Source organism: Cupressus sempervirens, chromosome 9 (genome assembly GCF_028749045.1).
Source record: "Cupressus sempervirens isolate cs-2001-9-10 chromosome 9, ASM2874904v1, whole genome shotgun sequence".
NCBI lineage: Eukaryota > Viridiplantae > Streptophyta > Pinopsida > Cupressales > Cupressaceae > Cupressus > Cupressus sempervirens.
In genome coordinates, this window is record NC_143126.1 from 587364111 (window position 1) to 587386630 (window position 22520).

The window sequence follows — 22520 nt, forward strand, 5'->3', positions numbered from 1 at the left end:
AGAGAAGTTTTAGGTGAAAGCCCTTCTTCCACTCTCTACTAGTAGCCATGGTGAGTTCACCCTCTAGGAGTAGCCATGGTGGAAGCCATATGTGAAATTTTGTGACTTATCTCATATAATTTACCCTCTAGGACTTGGCATGGTGAATAGCATGTTGAGATGACAATATCACATGATAAAGTTTTGTTTTTGACATTCATGGGTGTAGCAATTTGTTAGAAAGGTCAAGGTTGTTGTTGCACCAAAAGATTGATCTGTCAATGTCCAATACAACCACTCAACTTATAGTACACAGGAGGCGGTTAAGCCCTTGTCACAAATCCTAAGGGGAGCGCTGAACAAATTTCCAACAATCTCCCTCTTAGCATTACCCAAGCGTCTGAGGATTCGAACCTATGACCAAGCTTTCATACCAATTGTTAGAAAGGCCAGGGTTATCGTTGCACCAAAAGACTAATCTTTTAATGCTCAATAAAACCACTCAACTTATAGTACACAGGAGGTAGTTAAGCCCTTGTTATGAATCCGAGGGAGTGCTAAACAAATTTCCAACACCATTATGTTTTTCATGATGACATGAACTCTACAAATGATATCTCATTTACTAAGAGGGAGTGTTATAGTTTGGTAGTCGCAAGAGATATTTGTGTGTTTGTGATTGCATCAACATTATATTTGAGATACTTGGTATTGTATTATCTAATCCTTTAATATGATGAGGTTGCAAAGAGTTTTTATTTATGAAAGATCTTTCATATGCAAAGTCACATCTTTTGAAGATTTTTCATAATTGGTTGATGAAGGGACCATGTGTAGATATTAAAGAGTCAAGATATTGAAGATTCAAGAAAGTGGAAGGTCAAAACAATGAATGGATCTTCACTTTTTCACAACAAGATAATGAAGGGTCAAGGCAATTTTAGAATTGTTCAAAAGGAGTTCATAGGAAAACATATTGATAGCATGTGCTTCTGAATATAATACTATAGTTTGAGCCTTGTGTTTGAACATATTGAATTTCAGATTTATGATTATTCAATAAAAAGTGATTACATTGTGCGGTTGGATTTTTCCCTCAAGATGGAGGGTTTTCCTAGGATAAATTATTGTGTCTTAGAGTTCAATGTTGTTTATGTTTTGATGTTATTGATGTTAAACTTTATTTTTGGCCAAGATATTAACAATTACATGTTAGAGTTTTCAAATTTTATTACATATGAGACTTAAAGAAGATAGATTTGGATAAGATTGTAGAGTTTTTGTTTCTATTTGCTAGTTATATCTTTTGCCTCACGAATTGTACCATTTCTAGCTAGTTGAACCACTTCTTGAGGATCATGTGAGCTTTCTAGATTAGATGTTAGAGTTTACAAGATCTAGAATTTTCACTTATTAGAGCTCTTTGCCACTATTTGTCTTTCCCAAACTAAGAAATCCATTTTGAAAGCATCTTAGCACTTCAAAAAACATGGTTTATGAGTAACTCCAACAATTTTTTGGCTATTTTTTGTGGGTGTGTGAGATTTTGATGTCATTTTAAGAATTTGGGTTTTCATTATATTTGAAAACATTTTTGAGGTTTGTTCATTCTTTTGAGTTTGTAAAGATACTAAAATAGTTTTTTGTCCAACTATTAGTCATTGTTTCTATTGTGAAAACAATTCAAAACAACACAAAAAAATAAAAAGATAAAAGAAAGATTTGAAGCACAAACAAACTACATACTACAAAAATAGGTGTTGTACACCTTTCATAATAATGCGTATAATTCTAATATTTTATTTATCATGTATGTCGCAACTAGCAACACCTAGATGGATGTGCAACATGTGTAGATTCATTTTTGAGTATTCTTGGAGCCACTTGATGTTGTACTATAACATTGTTGTATTATATTATTATAATTATTTAGTGTTAGGAAGAGTAATTAATAAAGTACCCAACATTAAATATGGGGTTAAGGGGTTATGTAACACAAGATTTTGGTAGTACCTCAGTAGTTTTATGGAAGCTTGTTTCTATAAAAGCTTGTTCACATAGAGTGCTTGTTAATGATCAAAGTTTCAAAGGTCGTCATGGATGGATTGTAATGTTGCATCCCCAAATAATACATGAATGATTGATGCTTTTGGAAGCTATATTTTTTTCCCCTCACAAGGCTTTCGACAAGGTGTTAACTTATGTCATTTATTTTGGGTATGTTGTTTAATCTCTTCCATGTAAATTCTTATTACTAGTTTGATTGATTTATCATCTAGACTATATAGAAATTGTCATTGCATTTTATTTTAAAACATGTTCAAAAATGTGAATAGTTTATCCATTGGATCATCATGTCAACATATATTCTCAATAAATTTGGTAATATTAACATTCTCAACTTTAATATCGTACTCACTTTTCATTGTGCAAATACATTTTCTTATACATGTCCAACTCAATGGCTGGATAATATTCAATATACACTTGCTAATTTTACTAAATATGACCTTAATAGTCAATGTTAAGTGATTTTGTATGATCAAAATGTAGGTACATCCATTATTACTAGCATGAGGTTTTATTTAGGGTTTGAACATTATCACAATCATATTGATCATTTACTCCTATTTTATGACCAAGAGTATGAATATTAATAGTCACAAATATTACAAGTTAGAAAAATATAGATATTAGCATACTTCCCTCGAGACAAGGTCATTATATAGATATTTGTTGTTATAATAAAAATCATATGCTAAGATTAACATATTAATGTTCTACATAATAATAGCCAGCATTTGTTTTTACATAATAATGATATTCTCATTACCATCTCAAATAAGCATGCAATGAGATTAATAAGATTACTTAAATCTATGTAATTTGATATACTAAATAATTTATGTTTAATTAAGAATGACATAGATCTAGAATTTGCCATAACATCCCAACTTATAACAAAAATTTACACATCAAAGAATTCCCTAAATAGTTAAATACTCAATAAGCTAAAACAAGACCATGTGAACTCTATATATGTCACCATTAACCCTAACCAATGTATCTAAGGAAGAAAGCATAGGTATTATGACCTTACCTTGAATACCTGACTATGAATTAGATATACAAATTTAGTAGAAAAACACTATCAAAATAATGAAGCAATGCAAGTTTATAAAATCTTCCTCTAAGTTCCCTCCAAATAGTTATTAAAAAAATATTATCTATGATTCTAAATCATATCATTTTATATTCAAGATTTAATCTTTCATTCAAAAACATAAATCTATAGAAGCATTAGATTTGAACATATCAAGCCTTTTCATTGAATCTATTGCCTCATTCTATACTGTAATTACTAAACTATAGATTTCATAATCATAGCATAAGCTAAGTCTAGGAAATCTTATAATTCAGTGTATAAATGGGAGCAATTTCAATTTTTTTTTAATAAGTAAATATACTTACTGTAAACATGAGTTTGGAACTTATTTAATACTTCCTCAAATTGATACAATAACACACTCGACAAAGATAAAGACTAGGAATAATTTAAATATTTTTTCCCTAAGCAAAAATAATGACTTACCAAAATGGATCCTACAAGCAAGGATCTAAAGGAAAATCTTAAATTTTGTTGTTTTACTTTCTCTCGGGGGCCAATTTGTGTTTGTGGGGGTTGTGAGTTGTTTGGTAACCCCTTGTTCGTCTTTGTCTTGTTTTGTTTCTCTTTCTGGAATTTATTGTATATCTCTCAGTGTGGGTTTCAAGTCCCTTTGTTCAAAAATTGTCTTGTATTGAGTTTCAAGGCCCTTCAAAACCTATTTTCACTTAAATAAAAGACAATAGTCTTACCAAAATAACCAAACAAAATCTTACCAATGACTTTTTAACTATTGATACAAAACCCAACCAAATAAAAACTTCCAATAACTTATGGATGAATAAAAGTTCATAATTATACTTAAACCATTGTGGACTAGCTACACAAACAATGGATCTAAAATATAGTATACCTCTCTAGTGTGCCAATTACACATCTTCCATGGCAGCTACATCCCCTCTCTCCTCTCTACACTACTACATATTGTCTTGTATCCTTCCCATGTTGAAATCTCATTTCCCTCAATGTGAAAACAAGAATTGAACTCTCTCCACTCTACGAACATTCGCACAAGTCTTGTATCTATTATGTTTTGACAGTCATCCCTAGCTTGTTTGAAAGGTCTCATTTTGGGATCAACAAGGAAAATGCCAATGAAGCTCGTGGACTCAATGATTCTAACCTCTCCACTGGCATTTGCTTGAAGCTTTCTAAAGCCTTTTTAATCAAACAATCTCATGTATTTTAGCTTTGAAGAAAAAAACAAATAATTTAATGACACACAAATTCTTTCATTTTAGATAACTTATTAATTAGAAATTTTTTATTAAAAAAAAATTGTCAAATTTTTAGTAATTTAGACTTCGGAATTAGTTGTATATAAATATAAACTACGATATTTTCATAGGAAGCATATATTGTAGGATTTTTTGTTTTTGATAACAACAACAACCAAAACAAGGGGGTGGGCCCTTATATAAACAATGCTTGAAAGCCGAAACATAGGCCATCTATGGCACATTGGCGACACAAAAGGTGCAGACCAAAAAGACAAAACAAACCACAAAGGTTAAAAGCCATTTAACCAAACTCACATCTGAAGCCAAAAATGGGTAAGAGAAGAGAAAAATTCTTCCTACTCTGTCAGACAACTATCTAGATGATGTTATCATTCGATTCACCAACAATGGAAACCCCACCAGAACAATGAAGGGTTTAATTTTATCATTTCCCAAGTCTACAAAGCATAATTGATCTATAACTTCTTATGGTCCACTCATTGGCATCAACCCATGTCCTCCTTTTTAGACTCTTCTATAAACTCTATAATTGTTAGAATAACTAAAGGTAATTAACTTTTTGGAAAGATGAGACTTTCAAACCTACTCTCTTACCCCCTCATCCTTACCTTTATATGCTAAGGAATCTCATACTTCATTTTTTTACACTTCTTATTTGTATGATTGACCTGGTAAGTGATGTTGGTTGTTGCAACAACAATCAAAGCCTTCACAACTAGGAATTACAAAAGAAAACATTCTTGAAAGAAGCAAATATTCTCTCCAACAAAGTTATATTTTCTTTTCTCCTATTAAGTTTACAACTCTAAATTTATTATCCCATAAATTAAGTTTATTTTAAAACTAGGAAAAAAAAATTAAGACGCATGAATAAGGTTTATTTAGTAAATCTCTTATTCGGAGACCGATGATGCAAATTGTAAAAAGGCAAAAGAAACTATCTTTTTAGCAAAGGACATTTCTGGTCTATATATAAGTCATTGTGTTATCTTTGATGTTGTTAATATTTTTTACACTAAATTTACAACTACTCTCAAATAGTCTATGGCCAACAATCAAATCTTAATCTTTCAAACTTCATATACTCAAGTTAGATATGTATTCAAGTTAGACTCATGGTAAGGATCAAATCTTAATCTTTCAAACTTTGTATACTCAAGCTATATATGTATTCAAGTTAGATTCATAATAAGGATCAAATCTTAATCTTTCAAACTTTGTATACTCAAGCTAGATATGTATCCAAGTTAGACTCATAGTAAGGATCAAGACCAAAGCCAATCTTGAATCAAGTTCAGTCAAGACAAGGTCGGGGCTTAAGTTGAGGTCAATCCCAACTTTTTCGTACAAATGTTCTACATCTGAATTTTTACATTGGACTCAATGTAAAGACTATCCTTGCAAAACCAATGCCACATCAACAATCTTCATAAAATGCGGAAGGTCAAAGAGAGTCAAGGTAATTGGAATATTGACTGGTCAACATAAATATTTAATTAACATTAAATTTAAAAGAATACATATACCAGATACCATATACCAAATACCAAATGGTCTAACCATGACAACCGAATGACCAAGTTGAAATGAAGCTCTAGAACATGTCTAAGAACACAAGGACGAAAATATTGTAGGAGTGCTTTACCACCCTACCGTGAAGCTATTAAGCTTCCCCGCAATCTTTCCTGGCATGAAAGATATCCAGCCCAACAATGAGGAAGACTAAACAAGCAAAACTAAGAGTAGTAATGGAATTGTGTAGCAAAATAGTCTCAAAAATATTAAAGTGTCAAAAAACATAGCTCAACAAGATAGCAAAACAACCTTGTTCTCGGTTACCATTTTAGTGTCAATCTCATCTCCAATACTTTTAAAAACATAATATGGTTTATCCAACATCAAGATACCTAGCCACATGCATGTGTCATCATCACATATGGATAACACTTTCAAGCCATACAACAATAGTTATATCCTCCAATGGTATTCCATATTTAACACCTCTCAAGACAATGCAAAAGATGCATAAGGAAGTCAATGAATGTAAGGATTCCAAAATTGGTATTGCATCTCATTTGCACTAACATTTCAAATGCACTATCTATACATAGACACATATTAGACTTGTTTGCATGCAACATCAACACTAAATCAACCATTGCTCATCCTTTCACAATAGATTTACAAAGAGTAAATACTTAACATAATTTATAAAACACAGCTTAAAAGACGTTTGAAAATAATCCATATTCTAAACTTTTAGAAGGTAAAATGTTGGTACTCAATGGCTCCTTCTATAGGTTTAGCTTTTCAGTCATTGGAGTTTCTTTAGCAAGAGAAAATAACAAATCACTAATAGAATTCCACTACAATCCAATTTTTTTCTTTTAGAATTCTATGCTTCCATAGTCATTTTTTAATAGAATAGCATATCACCAAAATTTTAATATCACATATTTTAAATCTTTGTTGTAGAATGCCAAGAAAGACATTTCTCCTAATTTCAACTTTGCCAAAACTAATGTTATAGACTTATAGCATCAACCAATAATTTGAAAGTAGTTTTATCTAAACACCTCTAGATACGAGTCTATGTAACACATTATAGATATATGAGTTTTTTCCTTGCTATATACACAAAAGAATACAATTTACCACACTGTAATAAGGTGTTCATCTAATCACACAATGAACAAAACCCCAAATACATATGTATCTATTAAGTTCATGTAGCTAATCTATCTCATGAGGGTATAGACAATGAGTTGAAGTTTTTAAAACAAGATCTCTATATTCATTCTACCGGATTATCTACTAATCTGTCAGAAATATAGCGTCTAATTCTCTACAATACAATCACCGATTTTCTATTGTATTAATTACTATTCACCCATTTCAGTTCAAGAACATATACCTGATTTTACTCTCAGGAGGCATTCACTAAGGAGCACAATATATTCGACATTTGTAATGCCAAACTTTTGTTTCAATATAATTCAACTTAACATGGTATGATACAATTCTCAATAATTCACACATGCTCAATTAAACTTGATGGTATAAGACGAAAAAAAATTTAGATCTTCTTCTACCATATATGATTTGTATACACCAAAATGGAGGGCATTCGAACACATATCTAGGGAGATCTACATATTAAGTGGGCACTCCAGTTACGGGAGTCGTTCACCCATACCAAGGGAGCCTGCAGAATTACTATATTTTGTCTTTCTTAACAATGAGTGGGGATTTTCACATAAACGATATGTTTACATGTAATATCTCGACCTAGTGTAATATTTTATTATACAACAGAGTCTTTTACCACAATAAAAGAACATGATGATAGAACGATAAACCCAACCAATACATACAAAGAAGACATTCTCAACTACTTCAAGGAACTTAATGCATTAATAATATAAGAAGGCATTTGCCTGCAGAAACATGAGTATTCAAAACAACGTTTAACACACATATTGCCAGTAATCAGGTTTTTCCTGGATATGTAAATAAAAAAAGTTCAAACATAATGCTAATGTTCATGACCTTGCAGTAACTCAGTGAACAAGGCATTCAAAGATATTCCCAGCCACATGATTTCAATCAAATAGTATAATTTGTGATTCAATGGATAGCATCTATAATTCATAGTAACTTTGTCTCGACAATAGCATTTTATTTTACTATATAATAATAGCAGAGTCAAATTGTTCTCATTCAATAGGATGAATAATGAAATGATCAAGTTAATAGAATAACAACACACATAGTAATTAGAAAATCTAATGCAAGAATTTGACAAATCCAATTTATCTAATGTCTTTGGCTGATTGAATCGCGCAGGAAAACAATACTGGCAACCAACAGTAATAAAAATAAATAAATTTATTCAATCCTCAATTAAGATGAAGCATTAGCACTTCTTTTGGTTTCTCAACTATTCTAATATTTTCGAGCCCCAATCCTAATGCAGAAAAACAGATTGGAGGATACATTCATGGAAATTAGTAAAATTTGTACCCAAAATGTGGAGCCTGTTGATAGAAATTTGGTCTTGCAAGTCTGCTGTTCAGTTTTCCCGTCTCCAACCGCTTCCCAGCTCTATGATTCCTGCCGGTTTTGTGTGTTCGTTTTTGTTTTCAAAAGAACCCGTCTTCTCTCAACCGCTTCGGTATTTCATTCATTATCCCACTGCATTCTCCATAACTGACAAAATTCCTTCTCTCAATTTAACAATTCGATGTAACTAATTATGTCATTACTGAAATAAATTACGTTATCAATATAATTAACTTTTTACTTCTATGATCATGCTAATTGAACAAGTCCACGTGGCAATAAAATTATCACTTTATTTGGTTATACCGAGATGGGCTGCGACACTCAACCCTAGCACAATGACACTCAATTTAGCAAAGTTGGTTTCCTAGGTTGCAGGGTCAATGAACTAACTTACCCAAACAAACTATCAAGATAAGGGCATAGAAACAAACACTGCTAGTAATGAAATTATGAATGGTCACGAAATGGTGATGTGCAATCAATTAACCAGCTTAATAAGACAACTCACTAGTGTTCAGAAATTGAAAGGCAGAATCAAGGAAAAATTAATACCTAATATTTCATGGACAAGAATACAAGAAAATCCTAATGTTTTGCCTTCTATTCAAAATTACGCTGCAATGTTTTTAAAATGAAATATTTGATAAAGCCAAGGCAGCCAACACTGCTCATAAAAAAAGGAAGACTGTTGAGTACATCGTGAGAACTGCAAATTGAAGAGCAGCAACCAAACTCGTGAAATATTCAATGAAAGCCTAAATTAACCAATAAAACTATTGCCCTTTGAATATTGCACTGCAACAATGATGTGCAATTATTAATTTGGCTTAATATAAAGGTTTAAAACCAACTTTAGAACGTTTAATGCCTTTGGACCAATGAGATCAATGGCTTACACTCAATGAGCTTAAAATCCAGACGATTTTGGAAAGAAAGAGCATTTGCTCTTCAAAATTTTGTTTTGGAGGTAAGAGCAACAACCAAGGTATGGTAGAATATACTTGAAACAATAGGTTAAGAAAGCCCATGCTATTAAGCTTATCTGCATAATCAGGTATCTGTTGAAACAGTTTTGTGCCCTTCAAATATATGATTAATAACTTAGTGGACACATGGACAGTCGAACTATCACAAGCAACAAAGACATAATTTAGTATCATACCTCATAGAACCATGCAGGTGACATGAAATACTCAAACTATCAGTACAGAATGGACATCTTAAAAACATCATTTGCTAAAGGCTATACAAGGTTCATTGTTGCCACCTTAAAATTATAAAACTACAGGCTAGTTCATGAGTACAAAATAACATAAACGTTAGATTTCAGGGTTCTGGGCACAGGTAATAAATCATTGCAATCTGATTAGAATATCAGAATAATGAACATATCCACTTTCCCTACGATTACATACATCACTTGTCAAATAATGGATCTATAAATACCAGTGGCAGCATAGTTCATATATTTATCAGACAAAAGAAAACTCTAATAAATTACCAAAATCATGTCTATCTGGGAAGAAACCAATAAAACAAATTACAATTTACAACATATATATCCACAATCTACACAACAGGATAAATAATTGTTTGAAAACAATACACAGAACCTTAACATTAAACAGAGGAAGAGTCATCAGTTACAGAACTTACATAAATATAAATGGTGTTAACACTTGACAGCACCCTAAAAATGCTCCTCTAAGGTTATAAAATGCATGTAAAAATTAAATATGTAAGTTCTCTTCACAGACTCTTTGTTGCAGGAAATACAACTTTGATTCTTCTGTCAAAACTCTTGGTGAAAATACACCAACCTTAGTCATCTGCAGAGTTTGCTGTGTGTATAGGGAATTTCCAAAGCACATCTCCCCAAGTGCTTTGACCTTCAGTTACTTCCTTTACTACAGAAGCTACATCTTCCACTGGGACTCGTATTTGATCTTTTGAGTCTCTCTCTCTAATTGTTACCGTGGTTTCAAAATCCACAGTTATAGCAAATGGCACACCTAACTCATCTGTTCTTGCATATCTCTTTCCAATAGAGGTACCTGTAATATCTATTTTATGTGATATACCCACCGCAGTCAATGATTTAGAAATGAGTCGCGCTGTTGCCTCATATTTCTCATTTTGCACAAGGGGAAAGACAGTGCATTTTATTGGTGCAATTAATGGAGGAAAACGAAAAACATTTAATTGTTCATCCCCAGCTTTGCTTGACCTTGTATAAAAGCAGTGCTCAAAAAGGCAGTAGATAATTCTACCAATACCAAAGGACGGTTCAATCACAGAAGGTGTGAAAATTCTCTGATGCTCTTTTTTTATTTCTTTGGATATTGATACCATGTTCTTTGTAAGAGTGACAGTTTGGCCGAGTGTGCATACTTCAAATGGAGCCTGTCCTTCAGATTCCAGCTTTGCTTTAAGATCCATAGCTTCTACCTCATTCATGACCTGTCATAGAATTTTCCATAGGGAACAGTCATCAGCAGAACTGATTTCAAATTTATACTGATTACAGTAATGTGATTGATAAGGATGAAAAGATGAAGTAAAATTAAGAGTTCAAATGAAAAACAAAATCGAATTAAATATGCCAGCCAAGGAAAATAAGAAACGGGAAGAAGAAATTTATTTAATAATCCAGTGCATGAAAGCCATGAGGTAGCAAAATGGGGAGTAGAGATACTGTCAGATTCACCTCCAAAGCTTCAACAATCATTTTCTGATTCTTCTTGAATGCCAACCCCAACTCCCTCTTTGCTGGAACTATAATTAATTTCTGCACATAGACAGCCACTAAAAATTCTTAGAATTTTTTGTCCAAAGCACAATAAGTATGGCATTGCATTGCTATAACTCACCTCTACTTCCCTGGGTTCTGCATATGTTTCATGAGCCACAAGAGGCACACCACTTTTTTCCTGTTTCATAAAGTTTTACGAGTTCAAATGGAGTACATCTCATGCTAAACTTCTTACTTTCCAAAATTTATGGCAATACTAAAAAAATTCACTGCTCCTTACAGTGTGAGCCTTCAAATCATAAGCAGATCTGTCCGCAAGACCAACACATTCAATCCATCCATACGAACATTCAATTTCTGCATCCCAACAATCACAAGCATAATGAGCCATTTCATTCTGTAAATGCTGCCGAAAACGAAGGCGTTCTTTATCGATTCCCAGAGTTGTCAGAAACAAAAATGTTCTTCCAATGAAGTAACCCAGCGTCTCGTTGTTGATAGTGCCCTGGAAATGAGAAACGAGGTTAGTACTAAAAATAGCAATTTAAGCATGTCTTACAAAAATGAACTAAATTTTAAATACATCACAATGATCTCAGCTTAACTAAGAAGAATATCAGCTAAAGTTGGAATACAAGATGCAAATAGACTCTGAACAAAAGGTAACCTTTGTAACTGCATCACCGAGACGAAGCTTCACAGGTGGTTTTAAGGCCATTTGCTCTTCTCTAGAATAGATTAAAAATTCCAAATCAGCAACATTTTTAAACTTGGAATAAGATTTATCATCAGGATTCACAAAGTGTTCAATCTCAGCGAGAGTAAACTCTCGAACTCTCAAGAGCCCTTGGCGTGGGGATATCTGCAAGGTGTATGGTCATGAATAATTCAAATGCTTTTATGCAATGCATAGCATCAATTTGACTGCACAAAATAATATCAAGCTATGATAACATCTGAAGATGGTTTTATAATTGATTTTGGGGATAGTTGTAATAACCTCATTTCTGAAAGCCTGACCAATCTGAGCAGCTGCAAATGGAAGCTTATTTCCATTGTAATAATAAAGGTCCTTGAAATTTACAAATATACCTTGTGCAGTTTCTGGGCGCAAGTAACTGCAGCAAAAATCCCAAATCAAGCATACAAACCTTGAGAAGTCACAATTTTATTTTAAAATAACAATTAAAATAAAAATCATTTAATCCAGAATTACTATGTTTCACCAGAGTTCTATAATTCATGCATGCAAAGCACATATAATGTTTTAACATCAAGATTACAAATCAAAAAATGCAGACTTCAATGTCAATCAATCCTAGTGACTGCTTACCCTGGACTGGCACCTGAAGGACCTATGGACGTAGCAAACATAAGATTGAATGGATATGGATCTGAAAGCAGGTTCTTTGTATCTGGAGCAGTTATACCATATTCTTTAATCTTTTGTCCTAAAGCTTCAGCCGATAACTCATCCAGAACAGCCAGCACTTGTTTCAGTTCATTTACTTTCTCTGTTGGCATTAATGGATCCTTCTCAAGCTTTTCCTTACAGTAATCCTTAAGCAAGTGATCTGCCCGATAACACATGCCCGATTTCTCATCTTTCACCATTAGATCTGTGAATTTGTCAACATGCCCAGATGCTTTAAGCACCTCCTCTGGTGTAACACATGGGCAGTCAACCTCCAACATGTTCTCTTCTAAAACAAAGTGCTGCAAAAAGACACAACATAGTTCTTTTCCACTTTTCATTTTGCAGGTTATAAATTTTCAACAAATGTACAAAATTAAATGGCAAGAATCTATAGGCTACAAACCAAGGCAATACCACATTATTGTGTACTTGAAATCCCAAAAACTCATCCGATAATGCAGTAGTACAACCTAAAAGTTAAAACCCTTAGTATTTGATATACTTTAGGGAGATAATGCGGATAAGCAATTTTCATGGCAGGAACAGAACTTTGGCTAAACATGAGCTTTACCAGGCACAACTAAGAGTGGAGTCAACAGGAACCTGTATTTTGAGAAAGAATCTCAAAAGGTCAAATTGATTAAGTTCATAATAAAGTATGAATTGAAAACATGTCAAGTAAAACAGAATCCTTAAATTGGACTTGCCTCAAGTTATGGTTCATAAATAAAACACTCATAAGAAAGATGAAGATTAAAACGGAATCCTTATAACCCCATTTCTATAAATTATAACTACGTTAATGGTTCAAGTTCGGGTTCGAAGAACTGGTTCGCTGGTATAACAAATTTTTTTAATGCGGTTTGGGTTTGTTTGGGTTCTTTAGTACAAAAACATGTAAGCATTATACACACATACATACATATACATATGTATGCAACCAAAAAGAATGAATTAAGATTAGAATGCAACATAGTATCATAAAAACAACAAAAAACACTATAAATTTGTAATCATAACATCATATCTATTTTCAACACCAAAATATTATAAAAAAATCATGTCCAAGTATCATTGTTTTGACTTTCAATTATTAGAACCACATACTAGGTTTTAATCATCTAATGGATTATCTAAATCTTCATCTTTTTCTTCTCATCATCAAAGGTATTAGAGTTGATTCACAAATAGTGCCAATGTCAGTGGGACCAGCTGCACTAATGACTTTCTGCTTTCTAAGTTGTCAAATCCTTATTACTCCTCAATGTACAGAGAGCATGTTAGTTTGTAATTAACATCCTGGTTGAAAAATGTTAATAAGTAGCTTGCAACTCCCTTCACCTATTGAAGATGTTGTTTAATGTTTAAAATATCATTTATCACAATACAAAGCTTCCAATTAATCGGACAAGTCGTTATCAGCAATTGGATATAAAAATTTCACTAGAAGATATCTGAACTGAAGCAAATTTTGTTTTGTAATGTTAAAGATCTTTATTCAGATTCTGTAATAATCAGCTTCTGCATTAAATTATAGACTGTATCTCAATGGAACTGGACCTGGTTTGCACTCGGCCTGCCTGGGACTACCCTGGTTCGACCATGGTTCTACCTAGTTTCGGCCTGGAGGAACTAGCTTGCCTGGGTTTGAACCCAAGTGTACCCAGAAGGGAACCGGGACCAGAACCAAGGACCAACTCCAAATTCGCTTGGTTCAAAGGGCTGGGGGGAGAACTGGGTAACTAAGAATTATAACTTAGATGCAATAACCTCTAAAACCAAGAAATGACTAAGCACAATGACTACAATGCTAAAAATTATGCACACAATCAAATCCAGAAACAGATTACATGTAAAAAATGGATTGTGGAAACCTCATAAAATTCAAGCACAATGACTACCAAATAATAGTCATTAATGGTTATAAAAGTTACGACAAAAAAAACCAAGAATAGATATACCCACATTAAGGTCTGTTAAGTAGCCTACTACATTAAAAAGATTCTAATCATTTGACATGAAGTATTTGCTGGAAGAAACAAAAATTGTAGGAAAGAAATATCACATAATGCAAAATAAACATCATCTTTTGAGAGAGGGAAGAGAAGCACCACTGCTGATGATAAATAATCAGTGATAGGATTAATGAATATGAAAAATCGTGTGCAATCCGGTATTTTATGCTCGTGCTCTTTCATTCATTTATTCGTAACTATGTTGAGCTAGTCTGGCCCTCTTTGCCCCTTGGAGAGCATAGATTGTGTATCTCCCTTAACAAATAATATTCAAAAGTGACCATGTAAGCTCTACAATCCATCGTAGTTTGTAGTAATTTGGAAAAAGTGGGCTCAATTAATGACAAAAAAAGGTAAGGCAGCGAGAGGAAGGCTAATTTATGACACTTAGGTTGTCTGATGTTACATAAGAGTTTTTTTTTTAAATCAATTTGTACTTTTCTTCACTTTGTATTTTAGATGTTACTTGCAAGTATATTTGCTATATTATATCACTAGTTGTGGATGTGATCCATTAACTCTCCTAGCCTGTAAGATATCTATGAGCTTTTAATAGCATGCTTAATCAAATGAAGCAAGCAAGGATCCTAAAAGGCAGTTCTATAAGGAGCATATTAGGCATATTGTAACAAAGAGGTGCAGCACAATGAACACCCCTCTTCATATACTTGTCACTAGTCTTAATCCAAAGTAGTACGCACTTGGACCAGGTCAAAGGCTTCCTTTTGAGGATGAAAATGTGATAGAGGGGCTTTCAACAACCCTTCATAAAATGCATATCAACGATTGGGCAACCATTCATAGAGAGCGATGGCTTCAGGTTGAAGATGTTTTAAGTCCTACATAGACTAGGGTGGATAGGGCCACTACTGCACAAAAAAACAGAGTTAAACAGCTTGCTATTTTTGTTTACTCTCATAGATTGATAGTTCCTCTACTACAAAGAGGAATTGGTCCACCTATGGCTTCATCCACTCCATTAAAAGAAACAAGCTTATCTCAAAATAAGCTCTAAAAGTAGTTAAAATTCACAGTGTTTTGATTCTTCAGGACTGGCAGACCACTAAGCATTAAACTACTCCAGTAGTGCAATGTGATGTTGATAATGAAGACATTAGGCAGATTGACAGGGAAATGCAAACAAGAATGGTCAGATTACCATTGGATGGTCCAACTCAAGCATAGAGTGATGGTGACAAATTGTGAGCTTCTGGATATTAATAGCCCAATGAGGCTTAGCATCGCATTTATTCTATTTCTGGATACAGATTTAGAGAAGTGACTTGTTTGAAGTGAAACAAGAGAAGCCTACCTTCATCCAGGAGCAGATCATTGGTTGCATCTCAGATACACTTACTAGTGCAAGGGCTGGCCACATTTTAAATATGAAACTAGCAGCAGATCTAACAATTTCTGTAGCCCAATCAGAATAAGGAACACAGATTGATCTCGCCTGAAGATGATAGCAGCAGGTTCAAGTCCAAATACAGCTACAGTGTAAAGATTTCACAAACCCTGAGTGATTAGGTTGCCTATGGCTCAGTTGGTTACCAGCATTAGAGAGAGGGGGGGGACTTGGGATCTAGCAGCACAGCCTCATACTTGCATAAGAAAATTTCAACTGCAACCTGTTTTCTGCAGATTATTATACTGTTTTTCATTATTCTTTGGTTTAAGACTTAAGTGAACTGAGTGCTGCTGATTACTAGCATTGTTGCTTGCTTATAGTTTCTTAGTAATAATTTGGTAATCTGAGCTCAATTTCAATAGTCCTTAAAATCCTAGTGATATAACACTTCTAACAAATTATATGGCAAACTTGTCTTTCCCATGGAGATTTTTTTAGACTGAAGAAAAGATTATCTGGTGTCAATTTATTTAAAAGATGGTATTATAGGCTTGTCATTCTGTTCTAATCGTCTCTTGCGCCTATAGAATCCTAAATCAGGCATTTGTTCTTATATTTGAAAATTGTTGTTGGCATTGTTACTGCTAAGTGTGCTATTTATGCCAATTCACATTAGATGGTGATGCCGATAAATCATTTCCTCTTGTCTTTTGTTGCTGTCCTTTTGCCAAGGTTGCTTGGAAAAGAATATCTTATTGCTTGGCCTGACTTTGCACCCTAACCCCCCGCCACCTCAAAAAAGCATTATCTTTGCAATTATTAGTGTACAAAACATGTTTTCACCTTTAATGAGAAGCTATCTCATGTAATGCCTACAAAAAAAGAAATCAGTTCATTGGAAGAAAGATTATGATATATTCCAAACTAAAAGAAGGATACTTACTAACTTCATTAGTACAGTACATCAGTGTCTTTTTGTGTGGATGTACAGGTTGAAGGTTAATTACAGATCCTATAGTCCAAATGGAGGAGGTTCCTCAATAAAGATTGCATGTAAATTTACCCAAGGGCCAAAATATTCCTACATCGTGATTAAGGAGAAATGCCTTGGAACATACTGCAAAACAATTATTTTTAATAAAGGAAATCACTCACGGAGCAAGGCAGTTGTGAAGGAGACATTACCAATTCTGGTCATGGTGGAGAGAATTCAACTGATCAAGGTGGTGATTAAAATGTTGTCTCTTTGTTATAAACGTTCAGGCAGTGAATGAGCCTAAAACGAAACAAATTGCAATCCAAGAGCAACTGGAATTTTATATCTATCTCTAATACTGGAAAAGAGGCGTGTGAGGAAGACAAATCAGATTATACGGTCACTTTGGCTTCGAAACTTTTCAATATCACTCTTCTTGCTCTTGTCTGTGAGAATTCGCATCCTGCATGGGTTGAGAAATTTGATGGAAGATGCAAGTGGTATATTAAAGGGCAATTATAGGACACCACTGATACGCCCCATGCTAAAGAGATGACACGAAAACAAATGGAATGACACAGAGAGATCTAATTTCAGAGCGCAGAATCAAGATGATGGCAACTCTACCTTGTGACTTCCTTGTCGCTTCATAATTTCAGTCGATGGCTTCCAAAGTTGATTGAGTCCCGTGACAAAATATTTGTGAATGCGACAATAAGTATGTCGGGTAGGTTCTGATATTCTGGTTCTCTACAGCACATTGAGAGCTTGGACGGAATTTACTTGGTATTTGGAATGCTTTAATTGTTCATTTATGGAAATGTATCATCTTTTGTGGGTTTATTTTCACTAAATTGCAGATAAAAATAAAGTAAAACCCTAGAGCGTTGAAGTGTAACTGCTCTTGGCAAGAAAAGGAGCAACGAAGAATACGAAAAAAGAGAGAGAAACCAACCTGTCGCCAATAGGCAATGACATTGGCTTTAACAGCACAACCGGGAGGACCGTAATCATATAATCCAGCAACCCCTCTGTATATTTTAAATGATGGGATATAAAAGAGCCTCCTCTCGAGTGTATTACTGACGGCCTGGCGGAAGGCCTCTTTGCTGAGAGTGGAAGCCTCGCCCTCGACGGAGAGCTTGGCCTGCAACTCTTGCAGCTCCAGCTTGAGATGTTTCAAATCGTTAACGGCCTTTTCAATATCTTCTTGAGGCGACTTCGCTGCTTTCATTGCCCGGACTGCATCGCCCTGCTTCTCCACCATTATATGCTTCTCCCTCGCTGCGTTTCTCACCCTTTCCGCGTCCATAGCTCTTACAATCCCAAAACGCCTCCGGATTTTCTGTAAGGCTAAAACTGGAGATGACCGTGGTATAACGCGAACACTCTGCCAAAATACATTCATATACTGGATTAAAACTCTGTTGATACCAATGGGAGAATCAAAATTTTACATCTGGATTATTTTTTTAATAAAAATGGATGATTGATTAGGGTTTGAATGAGCTATATTACCTTAAATGAACTGGAGTACCTAAGCATCGAATTTCCATGAACTGTGGGACATGGCTGGATCCCGCCAGTGGAATATGGTACACAATAAAGGAGAAGAGATAACGAAGAATTAGGGTTTTATAATTTGGAGCTTTTCTCAAGTTGATGGCAAACTTTCCTGTTGCTGCAGCGAAACAATGGCGTCCATTGGTTTTTTTGTTGGATTTTTTGGTGCTTTGACATGATTAAAAATGAATTTGCGCATTTTTTAACAGATAATAAAACAATTGGCTCGCCAAAATATTTTGGAGTTTTATAATGTTTTGCATGCGTTCATAGTTTGCCAAATAAACACTTAGAAATGGAAAAATTAGAAGTTAACACTTACTAAAAACAAATCAAATTTAATAAAAAATAATAATTGAATTTTCTAAATAGATTTGTGATGGATATAAAATCAAATCAAATTTAATAAAAATAATTGAATTTTCTAAATAGATTTGTGATGGAGATGAAAAAACATGTATTTGTATTTTGTAAGATTTGTGATGGAGATGAAAAAATATGTATTTGCATTTTGTAAGACTTGTGATGGAGATGGAAAAATATGTATTGTGTTTTGTAAATGTAAATATATACATTTGTTTGATTTGGTTGTGTTAATCTTTTTATATTTATTTTTATTCTTATTTTACAGATGTTGTGAGCTCGCTCTTAATAACTTTGTTCACTATTTTCAATTAGATGTGAGTAGGGATATTTGTTTTTGAAATAGTCAAGCAATCATTCATTCTTGGGAGGTGAATCTTTGTATAACTAGGTGTTGATGTCAAGGGCCATCTCTTGCCCATTTAATATGCCATTGGAGACAAATGTACAAAGTCCAATCTTCTTAAGTTGAGGTGTGGTGTCTTTCTTAGGGTCTTGGTGTGATGGTCGCCCTTATGTATGTGGATCAAGGGGTAAGGTGTTAACTGCAAATGTGTCTGATAGGCTATACTCACCACAACTCAAGTGGTTGATCTTAACAATGGATGGTGTGGGGGCGAGGATGGTATAAGGATCGTGATATTTGCTAGAATAGCTAGCAACAGAAGTGCCAATCTCAATTCCAAGGCAATGATTATTGTAGGGGCATGATGCTTCCAACGCATGATAGTATGGGAAGGTTAGAGATCAACCTGAATGGTTATCTCAGTACTTTGATGCAGAAATTTAATGCACTGGTGATATGTGGATGGAACAGTTTTCATCGAATGAATCCAAGGTTGGTTGAGGAGGATGTTGTAAGGTATGTTAAGATCAACCACGTGGCATACTGTCTCTTGAGTGGTTGGGCCAACTCTGATAGGCAACAAGATAGTGCCTTTTAATGTTCTTTCTAGCTTGTCATACACCTTGATTGTGATGACTTCATCCATGATGTTTGCCTCAATGAACCCTGGCTATTTAATGAATTTCAAAGTACATAAGTTCAAGGCTGACCCATTATCTATCATGACCCGTTTGACAACAAAGTTGGTTCCATGAAAGTGATGCAAAGTGGAAGGTTGTCATTTGGTTCAATGATGCAGTACAAGGCAGGAGAATTCCCAAAGGAGATGTCTAGCCCCCAGCAAATAACCACACAATGGAAATAAAACAACAACGCAAGATCTTATACCAATTCACAACTTTTTATTGATAAAATAATTGTTTACATGCAATGTGCCCAGCTATAAGGTCTTCCGAGTTATGACCAAATACAATAGCAATTACAATAACAATTATGCAAGATCCCTCAAGATCCAACCCAAACATTAGCTAGTCCAAATCCACTATCTAGTAGAAACCTCTAAGGAAGATCTAAACTTGTGCTCACAAGCCCACCAAGAAATCTCCTTGTTTCCTAGCCTCAAATACTAGCTCTTCAAAGTTTACTCCTCTACCACATCCTCTTTTCCAAGCTGAATGATCTCTCCCCAAAGACTACAAGACCTCCTACTTATACCCAACTAAGCCACAAGTCAACCTACTATGTTAAAAATTAAATTAACCCTTACGTTAAATACATGTTTAAGCCACAAGTCAGCTCACAACATAAATTAAATACATATCACCAAATTAAATGCTAAGTCAGTCGACCATAGACAACTCAAGCAAAGCTAGAAGCCAAGACATGACCGAGCAACAGTGAATCACTGTCGAGTATCAACAAATCCACCAAACATAACTGAGCTTCTTCATCGATCGAGTACTAGTATGCATCAAGTCCTCCATAAGGAGCTGAGTCCCTTCATTGACTGAGCTACTTGGTCAACCCTAAAACCCAGTATGAACCAAGCTCCCAATGTACATCGAGTACCTTCACCAATCGAGTACCACCAGGACACAACCAAGTAATGTTACTCCAACTGAGCACCTCAATTAACACTGCAAACATAAACTACTCAGTAATGACCAAGCCACACATCTTTCTTTGACCGACTCCCCTAACTCTAAGGTCAAAACATCCAACGTGTAGGATTGCCAACTACCCTAGGATGCTCCTACATCAGACACCCCAAGTGCAAAAATATGTTCTCAGTAGCTAGAAGAACATCTTCAGGGATTCAACACATAAATCACAAACTAGTTCTTCACATACATGTCCTCCAAGTCCTCAACTTGTATACTCTTTCCCTTGTTCCACTTGTGCTTCTTCACATCCATCCTTAGGGTTCCATAGGTTTGTTGTCCACATTGATCTCTAACCCTTTTAGAATCCTTTAATTCAACTCAGCTGCCAATACTCAAGTTCCTCCTACCAAGTTCTTCATTCTGCAAAGAAATCAAGGAATGCTTCCTGCCACCCTTCTCAATAGTAATCACATTCTTGGCACAATCATACATAGCCCTGCAATCATACTACCAACGTCTACCAAGTAATATGTGACAACTACTCATGTCCACAATATCACACAACACTTGGTCCTTATACTACCCAATCTAAAAATCAACAAGACATTGCTCCCTCACTTTGAAAGCATGTTCATCTTGCAACCAGCCAATCCTATAAGGATAAGGATGTATTACTCTTCTCAAACCAAGTTTCTAAACCATCTCCTCAACAGCAAGGTTATCGATACTACCATTATCCAAAATCAAATTGCAGAATTTACCACCATACTTACAACGAGTCCTGAACAAATTACTCCTCTGATAAGATTCTAGCGTCCTCTAACTAGCTAGTACTCGCTAGGCTAGTAAGTTCTCTCCTTGCTCAGGTTATTTGATAAGGTTTTTAGCCTCATTCACAACAACAACTCTTATGCCACCAGCCTTAGGAAATTCATAAGCTCTATGTCTTTCTTCATGACATTTGAAACAAGTACCCTTAAACTTACCTCTGCATGTCCTTCTCTTATGATCAACAGGTTTTGGTTCATCTTCTGCACTTAGTTTAGCCTTTATCAAGTAGTCCTACTTTTCCTTCCCTTAGGAACTACCTTAATTCTTCCTCTTTAACTTTTCTTCTACTCTTAAAGCATATTGACAGGCATCCTTAACTGAAGTAATATTTAGCATACCAACCTCATACTAAATATTGAATCTCAAACCATTAATATACCTAGCCACCTTCTCCTTGGACAATTCTCTATGTCCAATCCGAATAGTCAACTTGTAAAACTCCTCTATATAATCTTTCAAAGTCATATCTTTCTGCTTCAAATTTTGTAACTTCTCAAACAACTCAAGCTTATAATCTGTAGGAATGAATTTAGCCTTCAATTTAGAGACATCAATCTCCATCTAGTGATCTTCATTTCGCCTTCTTCTTCTCTATCTCACTACAATTCCTTCCACCAAAGAGCAGCATGTCCCTTCAGCTTAGTCTATGCCAACCTTACTCTAAGTGGATCTCCAATATCCTCTAACTCAAATTAGTTTTCCAATTCACCAATCCAATCAATCAGGTCTTCAGGATTCAAAGTACCTAACTAATTAGAAACCTCCATCTTATGCTTCAACTTTAACTGAGATCCAGGTCTAGCAAACTAACCAACCCTATCTCTCATAGGTCTCTCCACACAATCAATTTTGTC

The 22520-nt window shown here is 34.6% G+C and overlaps 1 protein-coding gene across 1 annotated transcript; it reads right to left on the minus strand.

Moving 5' to 3' along the window:
• Positions 1 to 10040: 10040 nt before the first annotated feature.
• LOC149540049 (glycine--tRNA ligase, mitochondrial 1-like) lies at positions 10041 to 18665 on the minus strand. The gene is made up of 9 exons (XM_089801241.1): positions 18478 to 18665; positions 17915 to 18349; positions 12537 to 12919; positions 12204 to 12321; positions 11871 to 12065; positions 11484 to 11708; positions 11322 to 11381; positions 11159 to 11239; positions 10041 to 10911 (listed from the first exon to the last, which is right to left on the minus strand). Exons 1-9 carry the CDS (start codon positions 18502 to 18504, stop codon positions 10273 to 10275), a joined length of 2163 nt encoding a protein of 720 aa, XP_089657367.1. The 5' UTR covers positions 18505 to 18665; the 3' UTR covers positions 10041 to 10272.
• Between the last annotated feature and the right edge of the window lie 3855 nt (positions 18666 to 22520).